Source organism: Perca flavescens, chromosome 18 (genome assembly GCF_004354835.1).
Source record: "Perca flavescens isolate YP-PL-M2 chromosome 18, PFLA_1.0, whole genome shotgun sequence".
In the NCBI taxonomy this organism is placed as follows: Eukaryota; Metazoa; Chordata; class Actinopteri; order Perciformes; family Percidae; genus Perca; species Perca flavescens.
In genome coordinates, this window is record NC_041348.1 from 8684647 (window position 1) to 8697328 (window position 12682).

A 12682-nucleotide genomic window follows, 5' to 3' on the forward strand; every position below is an offset into this window, starting at 1 on the left:
TTTTGTGATTAAAACAGACCGGGGTGATGGCAACAGAGGGCAGTACAACTCGTTGTCACAAACCTCAGTTTGCATCGTTTCCATCCTGTCCTCCAGCTCTGCTCTGATCTGATTCTTCTCCTGTCTCAGCCCCTCCATTATCTCCTGCAGCTGATCCCTTTCTTCACTGAGAGATGTCACTCTGCACAGAAGCTTCTCCATCTCCTCACTGTGAGTGTCGGCCGTCCTCTCAGACAGCAGACCGTCTCTCTCTGCTCGCACACTCTCAAGCTCCTCAGTCAGCCTCTGAATCTGTCAGGAAAGAATGGAGACCTAATCGTTATTTCAAATAGTAGGAGGGCCTTGGATTTATCTGTCTCTAAAATCAGTTGATCTATACAGGAGATTACAGCCAGTATTAGACAGCAGTTTCACTCTAATTTTTGTATGTATAAAATGCAGTCCTGCCTGATTTCGGAGCTCTAACAACTGGAGGGTAATCTCTGCATCACGCTCGTTGTTTGGTCTGCCCTCCAGCTCTGCCTCTTGACTCGTCAGCACGCTGATCTCATCTTGTAGCTGTCTGATCTTCTCCTGAGACACCCTGAGCTCCTCCTGGTTCTCCATCATCTGAAAGACATTACCACCACATGAGTTCACAGGTCAAGATCTCTTCTGCACAAAGTCACTAAAAAGGAGTGCACAATAACAGGGTCAACAGACTAGTGATCGTACTGCTGAGTTGACTCGTTCTCTCGTCCAATGAATTTCATTGTACAGTTGATCCGGTGTTAACCTACGACTAATAAAGTAAAACTGAAACTCCAATACGACGGCAGGGGTCAGCAACCTTAGGCATGCGTGGCACCATTGGCATGTGGTTGCTCAACCAATGGCTCACTAGCAATAAGTGTGTAAGACAGTTTTGGGGGGATATTTTCCAATTAGCATGCAAAATTACCTCTTTTACAGCCATTGACAAGAGCACAGCCAGTTATTGACAGTAGTTTGACTTTTTCACAGAATGTGGCACGAAGAAAAAAAAAAAAAAAAAAAAACACTATCTGAGCGGGCTCGTTAGATAATGGCAGGCTTTATGCTGATATGGCACACTGATTAACAAGAACAGTTTAAAATGGCACAACGTAAAAAATTAAAATAAAATAAGGTTGGCAACCCCCTTCTAGGGTCTTCCACTTCCATATTCCTCCACTGGGTTTCACATCACAATTGCACACAAGGAAAAAAAACACACTCACATTATAAATATGTATGCAATACATTGTTAAGAAGTTCTTTTCACTCTGCTCATAATTTCTGTGTGCTCCTAAACATTTAAGAGCACAAGTACTCCGTAGAGCCCTGTCGCTGTATCATTGAACTGTCAGAAAAACACTAAATGACAGCATGGCAGGCTGTTAACCTTTACAAATGGAGTCTCATCTCAAAATGACCCAACTATAAAACTAACTGGGGTGGAAACAGACCAGGGTGATGGAAACCAAGGGCAGTGCAGCTCCTCACAAACCTCAGTTTGCATTGTTTCCATCCTGTCCTCCAGCTCTGCTCTGATCTGATTCTTCTCCTGTCTCAGCCCCTCCATTATCTCCTGCAGCTGATCCCTTTCTTCACTGAGAGATGTCACTCTGCACAGAAGCTTCTCCATCTCCTCACTGTGAGTGTCGGCCGTCTTCTCAGACAGCAGACTGTCTCTCTCTGCTCGCACACTCTCAAGCTCCTCAGTCAGCCTCTGAATCTGTCAGGAAAGAATGGAGACCTAATCGTTATTTCAAATATTGGAAAATCAATTACAACAGCCAGCATTAGACAGCAGTTTCACTCTGTAAATTTTTTATGCATAAAATGTAGTCCTGCCTGATTTTGGAGGTCTTGCAACTGGAGGGTCATCTCTGCATCACGCTCGTTGCTTGGTCTGCCCTCCAGCTCTGCCTTTTGACTCGTCAGCAGACTGATCTCATCTTGTAGAACTCTGATCTTCTCCTGAGACACCCTGAGCTCCTCCTGGTTCGCCATCATCTGAAATACATTACCGGCACATGGGTTCACAGGTAAAGATCTCTTCTGCACAAAGTCACTAAATAAAGTATGTACAATAACAGGGTCAACAACCAGGGAAGTGGGCTGTCTCAATACTAGAGCTGCAAAGATTAGTCAAGTCCATTCCACTCACACACCCCCACAGGAAATATTTTTTTAGTGTAGAGCTGTGTAGCTGTATCATTGCACTGTGTCAGGGTTACACTAAATGACAGCATGGCAGGCTATTAACCTTTACAAATGGAGTCTTGACTCAAAATGACCTAAATAAAAAAAACTTTGGTGATGGAAACAGACAGGGGTGATGGCTACTGAGGGCAGTACAACTCGTCACAAACCTCAGTTTGCATTGTTTCCATCCTGTCCTCCAGCTCTGCTCTGATCTGATTCTTCTCCTGTCTCAGCCCCTCCATTATCTCCTGCAGCTGATCCCTTTCTTCACTGAGAGATGTCACTCTGCACAGAAGCTTCTCCATCTCCTCACTGTGAGTGTCGGCCGTCCTCTCAGACAGCAGACCGTCTCTCTCTGCTCGCACACTCTCAAGCTCCTCAGTCAGCCTCTGAATCTGTCAGGAAAGAATGGAGAACCAATTGTTATTTCAAGTATCAGGAGGGCCATGAATATAATAACTGTATATCAAAATCCATCATGAGTTCACATAGTTATCAAATAATTTAAACGTGTCTGAAATCACTCGATCTATTCAATAGATGGCAGCCAGCAATAGACAGCAGTTTCACTTTGTAATTTCTCATGTATAAAATGTAGTCCTGCCTGATTTTGGAGCTCTTGCAACTGGAGGGTAATCTCTGCATCACCCCCGTTGCTTGGTCTGCCCTCCAGCTCTGCCTTTTGACTCGTCAGAACGCTGATCTCATCTTGTAGCTGTCTGATCTTCTCCTGAGACACCTTGAGCTCCTCCTGGTTCTCCATCATCTGAAAAACATTACCACCACATGAGTTCACAGGTAAAGATCTGTTCTGCACAAAGTCACTAAAAAAAGTGTGTACAATAACAGGGTCAACAACCAGGGAAGTGGGCTGTCTCAATACTAGAGCTGCAACTAATAGTCAAATCCAGTCATTGTACCGTCACACAAACGCACATAAAATATCTTTCCGTCCACCTAAACGTCTTGTGTACTTTTTAAGAGGAAAAAAAGGTTAGTGTACAGCTCTGTAGCTGTATCATTGCACTGTGTCACAGCTACACTAAATAACCCCATGGCAGGCTGTTACGCTTTACAAAATGATCTTACTACAAAACTTTGGTGATAGAGACAGACAGGGGTGATGGCAACAGAGGGCAGAGCAACTCGTAGTCACAAACCTCAGTCTGCATCGTTTCCATCCGGTCCTCCAGCTCTGCTCTGAGCTGATTCTTCTCCTGTCGCAGTCTCTCCAGGATCTCCTGCAGCTGATCTCGGTCTTCACTGAGTGATGTCACTCTGCACAGAAGCTGCTCCATGTCCTCACTGCGGGTCGGAGTGTCTGTCGTCCTCTCAGACAGCAGACTGCTGATCTCATCTTGTAGCTGTCTGATCTTCTCCTGAGACACCCTGAGCTCCTCCTGGTTCTCCATCATCTGAAAGACATTACCACAACCTGAGTTCACAAGTGAAGAGCTTTTCTGCACAATGTCACTAAAAAGGTGTGCACTATAACGGGGTCAACAGTCAACCAGCAACAACCAGGGAAGTGGGCTGTCTCAGTACTAGAGCTGCAACTCATTAGACAATTAATGTATGAAAAGAATTTATTAAGCAACTATTTTGATAATTGATTCATTGTTTGTCATTTTTAATGCAAAAATGCAAAATATTATCTGGTTCCATATTCTTGAAATTGGCAATTACCGGTTTTCCTTTACTGTATACAACAGTAAAATTAATATCTTAAGGCTTAGAACTGTGAGTTGAACAAAGAAGCAAATTAAAAGACATCCCGCTGGCTCTGCGAATGCAATTATTTACCATTTTGAACAATTCATAGACCACACAACTAAACAAGAAATAAACAGCTAGCTAGACTATCTATCCAGTCTGAGTTTTCTGTTGTACAAATAAAAAAAACTTTTGAAAAAACATGTTTCACCAAAACAAGTTCCTTCCCGAAGCTATTTTGCAGCAGCACCGCGGCTCTGCCTGGTGCTTAGCACCGCCCAACAATTGTGATTGGTTTAAAGAAATGCTAATAAACCAGAGCATGTTTTTCTCCTATCCAGGAATGCTGTGTGGACTAGACAGACCCCCCTCCGCAGCGGTGTGGAGGAAGTTCTGGCAACCGAGACTAGCAACTGTTTGATTGTATTTACTGGCTTGACGTATATTGGACAGTTTCATTTTGTTGGGTTTCAGTGCAAAAAAAAAAAAAAAAAAGAGAGAGAGAGTTTCAAAAAAGGATAAGGCCGTATTTATCTATATTTTCTTTATGGTAAACAAATCCCACAAAGAGACTAAAACTAACAATGTGTTAGTCCATCTTTTATACTTTTGACTACTATACCCGTTGGTTCTGACTGAAGATGTCAATTTTTAAAACAATGCAAAAGTATAGAAGAATTTTTTAATTTCCTAACACAGCTGGACACTAGTTCTTAGCAGGAGGAAATCCTGCCTATGTAAGGGAAATGTTTGGTGCTCTAGTAAGAATTTGGGGCAGCAGGACATTGTATATGAGATGGAGTCAAAATATGTGTATGTTCATGATAATAATGGAACATGTCACCCAGTGCAACAGTGTGGCTCATTGACTGGACAACAATGGAGCTATTAAGGCACTAAGATTACACATACTTAGGGCACATTTATGGTTTGTTTAAGCCTTTTCATTGGATTTGACAATGAGAAAACTTAACTGCCGTTACCTCTTGCTGAAGGTGGGTCTTTTTCTCGTCATGTGGTTGCAGTTCTGAGGTCAGTATTTCTGGCTGGTTAAACCCACTTTGGGCTTGTATAACCTGTGGCAGATACAAATCTAAAATTAAATTCTAATTCTAGCCAGATGGATATTAAATAACCACAATCACAATCTAACAGAACTTTAGAAGAATCAATATTAACTTACCATTTCCATCCTATCCTCCAGCTCTGCTCTGATCTGATTCTTCTCCTGTCTCAGCCCCTCCATTATCTCCTGCAGCTGATCCCTTTCTTCACTGAGAGATGTCACTCTGCTCAGAAGCTTCTCCATCTCCTCACTGCGAGTGTCGGCCGTCCTCTCAGACAGCAGAGTGTCTCTCTCTGCTCGCACACTCTCAAGCTCCTCAGTCAGCCTCTGAATCTGTCAGGAAAGAATGGAGAACCAATTGTTATTTCAAGTATTAGGAGGGCTATGAATATAACATCTGTATTTGAAGAAGCTTGCCTAAGAAAGAAAAAAGACCAAAATTCATCCTGAGTTCACATGGTTATCAAATAATTTCAAAATGTGTCTTAATCACTTGATCTATTTAAGAGACAACAGACAGCAATTTCACTCGTCATGCCTGATTTTGGAGGGTAATCTCTGCGTCACTCCAGTTGCTTGGTCTGCCCTCCAGCTCTGCCTTTTGACTTGTCAGAACGCTGATCTCATCTTGTAGCTGTCTGATCATCTCCTGAGACACCTTGAGCTCCTCCTGGTTCTCCATCATCTGAAAAACATTACCACCACCTGAGTTTAATAGTGGAGATCTTTCTGCACAAAGTCAATAAAAAAGGAGTGTACAATAACCGGGTCAACAGTCTCCCATCAACAACCAGGGAAGTCTTGTGCTTACTAAAGCTTCAACGATTAATCAATCAAAAAGGGAAGGACTTCCGGTTGTCACCAAGAAAGTTCTGACAAAGCGTTGGACAACTCTGAAAGGGAAAGCAGGGCTTGGCTCAGGCCATGGCCGCAGGTGCATTTGCTATTTAAACGACGTGGTCGCTGGACGGGAAAATGACAACTGCGTCGGTCTTAAACTACCAAAGATGTTGTTAAGAGGGTGTTATTTTGTGTCTCTGGTGCTTCCACACGCATACAAACTTAAAAAATATAAAAACCCATCCATGCTGTTTTGAGTGAGATACGGTTTCTGAATGTGTCCTGCCTTCAGTCTCCGGGTGAGCTGGTCAAAATTGGCAGGGCCGTCTACGTCGTCGGCAACATTTGGTGTGTGCTAACCACTTTAGCTAATACCACATCAGCTAGCTGTTTCTCCAAATGTTGTCAGTAAAAGGCAGGATAAGCTGGGAGACTTCTTCTAAAAAAGGGCGCACTCCCAACTTTGTGTAGAATACCTGCAGACGAGGGACATGTAAGTAGTTCTATACAATTTATTTTGTAGATTAGGGTGAACTCGTGTGTGTTGTAGCAGTGTTTTGCCATTGAGAACAAGGTGGCTAACCGCTAGCAGCACTAGCTTCTAGTTAGTATTCCTAACCTAGCTACTGTGCATGTGCGACTCCCAACAAAGAAGAAGTGTGATGCCTCACTCTAGCTAAAACAGAGAGCTCAACACACAAGGTGAAAAGAGGAGCTGCAGCAATGTGCAGTACAACAAAAATATGGTGTTTTTTGAAAATTAAACCATGTAAACCTATTCTGATACAACCTCAAAATACAATTATGAACCTGAAAATGAGCATAACATGGGCACTTTAAAAAAGGGGGATGGAAGGGTATGTAGCAGCCCTGGGAAGCTTATTCCATGGTGCAGGAAAAGGGGCTCTGACTCATTGTCAAACCTCAGATTCAGGAGGAGCAAATGTCAGTTACTTTTTTTTGATAAATGAAAAAAGGTTCTGTAGAACAAACATGGTTCTATTAGAAAGTACTGAATAAACCATAATTTCGGTATTTGCACTGAAATATACTGATTTTACATTTTTAGGTTATTTTTTTTGCCCCTTAGGCCTTTATCAGATAGGACAGCTTAGACGTAAAAGGGGAAATGACATGCAGCAAAGGGCCACAGGTCGGAACCGAACCCACAGGCGAGACCCAGTTTTGAAGATGCATTTAAAAACTCTTACACGTGTTTGCAGCTCCTCTATCTGTGCACTCATTTCATTGGGAGGACCATCATGTTTGGATGTTTGGGCATTCTCAAGCTGTTTGATCCGCTCCTTCTGTTCACGATTCTTCTCTATGGCTGTCCTCAGCTCCTCCTGATTCTCAATCATCTATTTGGTAAAAAAAGAAAATGTTTCTCTTTTCCCCGTGACATGGGACCAAAGCTAACAGCTGATGAAGATGAAAGCATTTTCAAATCTGGAATCTGGCAAGAAGTCACATGATAACTCACTATCTCCACATTTTCCTGCATGTCCATCTGGAGCTGGTCTCTCTCTGCAGTGAGAGATGCAAGTGTAGAGAGCAGCTTCTCCATCTCCTCTGCAGAGCTCTGAGCACAAGCATTCTGCTCAGACCGGAGAGTGTCTTTCTCAGCGCGCACACTCTGAAGGTCCTGTGACAGACTCTGCATCTGTTGGGAAAAATTCCAACCATCAGTCACAACCATAGAAAATGGATAGAGGAGGGAGCATGAAGTTAATGGGACTCGTTTAGCGGCCGGCTCTCTGCCTCGTAACATTACTATTGTACTCCGCTGCTCGTTTGTCCGCCAGTTATTGTAAAACCTCAGCTCCGCGACTTGCTGGAAGTCGGCTTATTATCGAAAGTTCATACATTTCCATGGCAATGGTACACCTAAAAATGGCTGCTGCTCTGACCATTCTGCTACGTTGATTTGAATGGAAATGGCCTTTTTATCGATTTAACTGACATGGTCACAACACTGACAACGAAGGATTAGTTTAGAAAAAAGTGTTTAAGTAACATTTCACTCAGTTGTATATATCCGGGCTGCGGTTTAAAAGCAATGGATGTTGAGCTATGTGCAGGCTCTCGCGCGGTAGCAGCCATGAAGCGTATCCATCAGGCAAGTATTATTTAAATATACTTCTGCTGTAGTAACAAACTTTCTAATGCCTCATTTTATAAGTTTTTTATTTGTACTACTGTAGACGTTTGGCATCATTCTGGGCATTATTAGTGGGGTACTTTACGAGATACATACTTGATCTATTAGCGCCTGCATTAAGCTAACCAGCTGATAACGCTAACTCGACCAACGTTATAACAAGGGAAAAAAAGCTTATGGGGGGTTGTTTGGCTTGAGGTCATGGTGCAAAGCAGCCTAGGGTGAAATTACTCCGAACCATCACTTTAAGGAGGACTTCAACAGCTCTCAGGAAACTAAACAGAATAACTACAATTACAGTAATATTTGCACAAAGAATTTGTGAAACAAAAAAAATAAAAATAATTAACTAAGGTTGCTTTCACACCTAACCGTTTGGTAGACTGCGAATCGGGGCTGAAGTTGAAACATTGTTGCATTTTTCATTTGGTTCAGTTTGTGAGCAAATTTCACATGGTCAAAACGGTCGCTTTTCCATTGGACAGAATATATAAGTCTCAGAAAAAAATAGAGCAACACAAAATTCTTCTCAGCTTCTTAGGATTTCTGGTTTTGCTTTAGTCTTTTCGAATATTTTTAGAAGAAAGCTAAACAATATGAGCAGCTGACATGACATCGCGTAAAGGGGAGGGCGATTATGATGTGTTGTCACACAGAAGAGGAGTGATGCATGGTCATGATAAATTATGGATTTGAAAGTTATTATCCATTAAATCATATACAAGTCTGTAAATTGGGTGAAAGATTGGAATTTCCGGCTTACAGTAAAAACGGACCAAACTGCTCAGGTGTGAAAGCAACCTAGTTTGTATCAAGAGCTGTTCGAAGTTGTTGTGCGATTAGACAAGACCGTTAATTGCTTAACAATATAACATGATTTTGTTTTCCCAGAACATGTGTGTTGTTATCTTAACATTTGCAAATAGTAGTGGAGTCACTCACCACCTCCACATTTTGTTGACGGTCCCTCATGAGCTGGTCTCTCTCTGCAGTGAGAGAACTAACTGCAGAGAGCAGCTTTTCCATCTCCTCCGCAGAACTCTGAGCACCAGCATCCTTCTCAGACAGGAGAGCTTCTTTCTCAGCTCTCACACACTGGAGCTCTTCAGTCAGCTCATTCAGCTAGATATATCAAAATAAAAAAAAGGTTACATTTATTGTATTACTACTTATTGATCTACAGTTTTTAATGCAAGAAGAAACATAACCAGAGAAAAGATGACAGCAAAGTAGAGATGTTCCGATACAGATACCAGTATCGGCTCCGATACTGCCTAAAACGCTGGTATCGGTATCGGGAAGTACTGGAGTTTATGCACCGATCCGATACCACGTAATAAAGCCCTAAAGAAAATCTACATTAAAAGTAGTTTATGTTCTTTTTCCGTTATAACTGACTGTCAAACTGGAGAATAAAAGAAAGTTCTACGGCATTCATTGTTTGTATTTGTTCATGTTTCACAAAGAGTTTAACCTGAGCCAGACCGACAACAAAGATAGAAATCATATCACATCCATACAGGGATAGTAGTATACAGCTGTTAAAACATAATAAAATATATGACACACTGGTATCGGATCGGTACTCGGTATCGGCCGATACGCAAGTTCAGGTATCGGAATCGGTATCGGGAAGCAAAAAAGTGGGATCGGGCCATCTCTACAGCAAAGGTCTCTGACTTGACAAGGAATGTCATGTCTGAGTCTTCAAGTAATCAGGGCATATCTAATTTAATAAATCCTTCATCAGCCGCGGACTCTTCTCAGCATCAGAGCACTCCATGTCGGAGCAAAGTGAATCCATTCATTCATTCACACGCTGTTGGCTCAGCTTTGATTTTCACAATCTCATCTGAGCCGAACCTCCTCCTGACATTGAGCTTGGGCTGGGAGCAGTCTGTCGCTCTTTAGTTTGAACAGCACACAGTCCTTTGGGTTGGTGGACACAAGTTCTCAATCCTCATACTAAATACCTGAGCACCCAAGGGGTTTGTTTTGAGCACCCTGCTGTTCTCCCTGTACAAAACAGGACTGTGTAGCCACTTTCGACTCAAACACCATCATCAACTTTGCTCGCGACACAGCTGTGGTGGGCCTGATCACAGACAAGAATGAAAAGGCCCATGTGAAAGACCCTCTGGTGTCAGGCCAACAACCTACTTATTATCGTCAGCAAGATTCAAGAGATGATAGTGGACTTTGGGAAGAAGCAAGGAAGGAACTCTAGCCCCCTTAATCTCCAACGGGTCCTTGTAGGAGAGGGTAGACAGCTTTGAGTACTTTGGTGTCTACATCTCAGAGGGTCTTACCTGGGAGCTGCAGCCTGACTCAGTGTGACAAATGTCATGTGTGTCATTTGTCATGGGACAAAGTTGATTGATACAATATTACATCCGATCACTGTAATAAGCTCTCCATCTCAATCTGACACGGTACATGGAGGATGTTTGGAGAACTCACCTGCTTTGTCAAATTCTCCACCTTATCTGGAAGAGGCTGCAATGACGCTAGCTCCTCCAGCTGAGCTCGGAGGACTCCCTCCGCTTCTTGAGATGCTGTCAGCTCTCTAGTCAGCTGGGCAGCTGTTCTCTCAAGTTCAATGCTGTCTATAAGATCTGGAGACCGAGAACACTTTACAACTCTGATCCAATTTTACGGGCTGAATGTTTGCAAAAATCTGGTTTTATGTGCAGAGTTACACTATATAAAACACCCAGACTTTAAAAAACATACTTTTTGGGACATTTCCATCTAGCAGAGCGGTGAGCTTGGTGTTCTCGGCAAATGCCACATTCAGCTCTTTTTGGAGATCGCTCTGCATCTTTCTGAAGTGCGACTTCTCTGTCTCAAGTTGAGAGCGCAGGCTTTTCACCTCCGCCTCCATCTTGTCATAGTTGGCATTCAGAGTCATCTGGAGAGGAGATCATGACAAGAAACATTAAATAAAAAATATACACAGATATTGGTGCACTGGCACAAGTTTTACAAAATCATCAAGACAATAAACACATAGAGCCAAACAGCCCGCCATGTAATAAACATGTCACAATCTCACTAATTCCAAAATACTTCAGCCAAACATTTGATGGTTAAACCAACTTTGGTGTGCTTGCCCATTGGGTTTAGTGTGAAAGTTGTAAGTCAAACTCTGGTGCAAAAAAGAAAAATAAAGAAAAATGCAGCAATCACATAGCAAGAAGCCCATTCTCATTCTGTTTGGTTGAAACAGATAACATTGTTGTTTTTATTTTCTCTCCATGTAGCGCTGATAACGCATATCACCAAAAAGTTTCAATTAATGAGTTATCTACCCTCTGAATTACACTACCCCATGCATGTATTAAGCCCTATACTATACAGTCGAAACAACGTCCACTAAAGCTAGGACACCAAATCCCCAAATGTATGAATTTCTTTTTATGCTCGTTTAACTTTTTATGTTTAACACACATTTTTGTGCATTTTCCTTGATAATCAAGCAAGTAGACTCATGATACCATTATATCACAATAGCAGTATTGCAAATTGCAATATGACTTTTTCTTCACATCGTGCAGCCCTATAAAAAAGCCGAAAAATATACAGACACAGCATGGCAGAGCACATGATCAGGATGGTAACATCTGATACGCAAAAGGTGCACCGGTATGACCAGTGAAAAAGTTTAGACGCACCTAATAGATTTTTGGTCGCATGTGCACCTTTGGGACAAGTTAAACCACTTTCAACGCTTAAAAGCTAAGAAGATTTTCAGACTACAAAAGTGTTAATCCCACTTACATTCATCTCCTCTGTAGCGATGTTTTGACTGCGCAGCACAGCCCATTCCTTCTTTGTATCTCTGCTGAGCCCCTCAGCGTCATCCAAAGAGCGACGAAGCTTTGCCACCTCCTGCACCAAGTCCTTACCGCTCTGCAAAGACAACATGACAGAATTAGCCTGCTTCATCATTTGATCACTTCAGCTTGAAATTTCAGCTTTTACACTGCTTCAACTTTCACTGACACTCCTATATGACATTTCACATGCAAACAATGATTTTTTTTTTTTTTTTTTAGAACATTTACAGTAGGGTTACAAAATATTGACAAAATGTGATATTGCAATATCAATTATGAATATTGCAATATTGATATTAATTTAGATATTTTTAAACCCATGTAAAATTACAAAAGTTATGGGAAAACGCATCAAAATAGATTCATAACAAATACAACACAAGGTTTATTTCAACCGACGGTCATATTGGACTGGTCCAACATGAATGAATGAATGAATGAATGAATGAATGAATGAATAAATAAATAAATAAAGACCATTTCTACAGAACAGGACACGTTTTACTGGTTGGACAGTATAAAATAAATAAAGGGGACAGGACACAACTTTTCTTTTGCTTCTGATTCGTTCCGTTGTCTCCGTTTCTTCACTTACACTGTCGAAATATGCACACACTCGGTACAAAGGGTTTGTCACGTAGCGGACTCGTGCGTTGACGTGTACTAACATGTGCAAGTGGTAACTGGCCAAAGAAATGATGATCATTATAGCGTTTCAAGTAGGGTTGGGAATCACCAGAGGCCTCATGATACGATATCATCACGATACTTATGTCACGATACTATTGCGATTTTAAACATATTGCAATATTCTGCGATATATTGCAATGTATCACCTTTTTTCCAACTTCAAAT

At 41.8% G+C, this 12682-nt stretch overlaps 1 protein-coding gene across 6 annotated transcripts in view; it reads right to left on the reverse strand.

The window, feature by feature from the left end:
* Nucleotides 1–12682, reverse strand: part of cenpe (centromere protein E) — a 36304-nt gene that overhangs the window by 12480 nt on the left and 11142 nt on the right. For 2 of the 6 annotated variants that reach the window (XM_028605134.1, XM_028605132.1), the window contains exons 21-36: nucleotides 11769–11900; nucleotides 10722–10899; nucleotides 10449–10603; nucleotides 8931–9110; nucleotides 7311–7490; nucleotides 7039–7188; nucleotides 5526–5672; nucleotides 5105–5320; nucleotides 4905–4997; nucleotides 3369–3623; nucleotides 2813–2974; nucleotides 2376–2603; nucleotides 1855–2016; nucleotides 1508–1735; nucleotides 448–609; nucleotides 64–291 (exon numbers count right to left, since the gene is read on the reverse strand). In XM_028605134.1, coding sequence (XP_028460935.1) covers nucleotides 64–291; nucleotides 448–609; nucleotides 1508–1735; nucleotides 1855–2016; nucleotides 2376–2603; nucleotides 2813–2974; nucleotides 3369–3623; nucleotides 4905–4997; nucleotides 5105–5320; nucleotides 5526–5672; nucleotides 7039–7188; nucleotides 7311–7490; nucleotides 8931–9110; nucleotides 10449–10603; nucleotides 10722–10899; nucleotides 11769–11900 — 2856 coding nt within the window. The remainder of the gene's footprint in view (nucleotides 1–63; nucleotides 292–447; nucleotides 610–1507; nucleotides 1736–1854; nucleotides 2017–2375; nucleotides 2604–2812; nucleotides 2975–3368; nucleotides 3624–4904; nucleotides 4998–5104; nucleotides 5321–5525; nucleotides 5673–7038; nucleotides 7189–7310; nucleotides 7491–8930; nucleotides 9111–10448; nucleotides 10604–10721; nucleotides 10900–11768; nucleotides 11901–12682) is intronic. The other 4 variants (XM_028605133.1, XM_028605137.1, XM_028605138.1 and 1 more) reach the window with 4 other exon arrangements.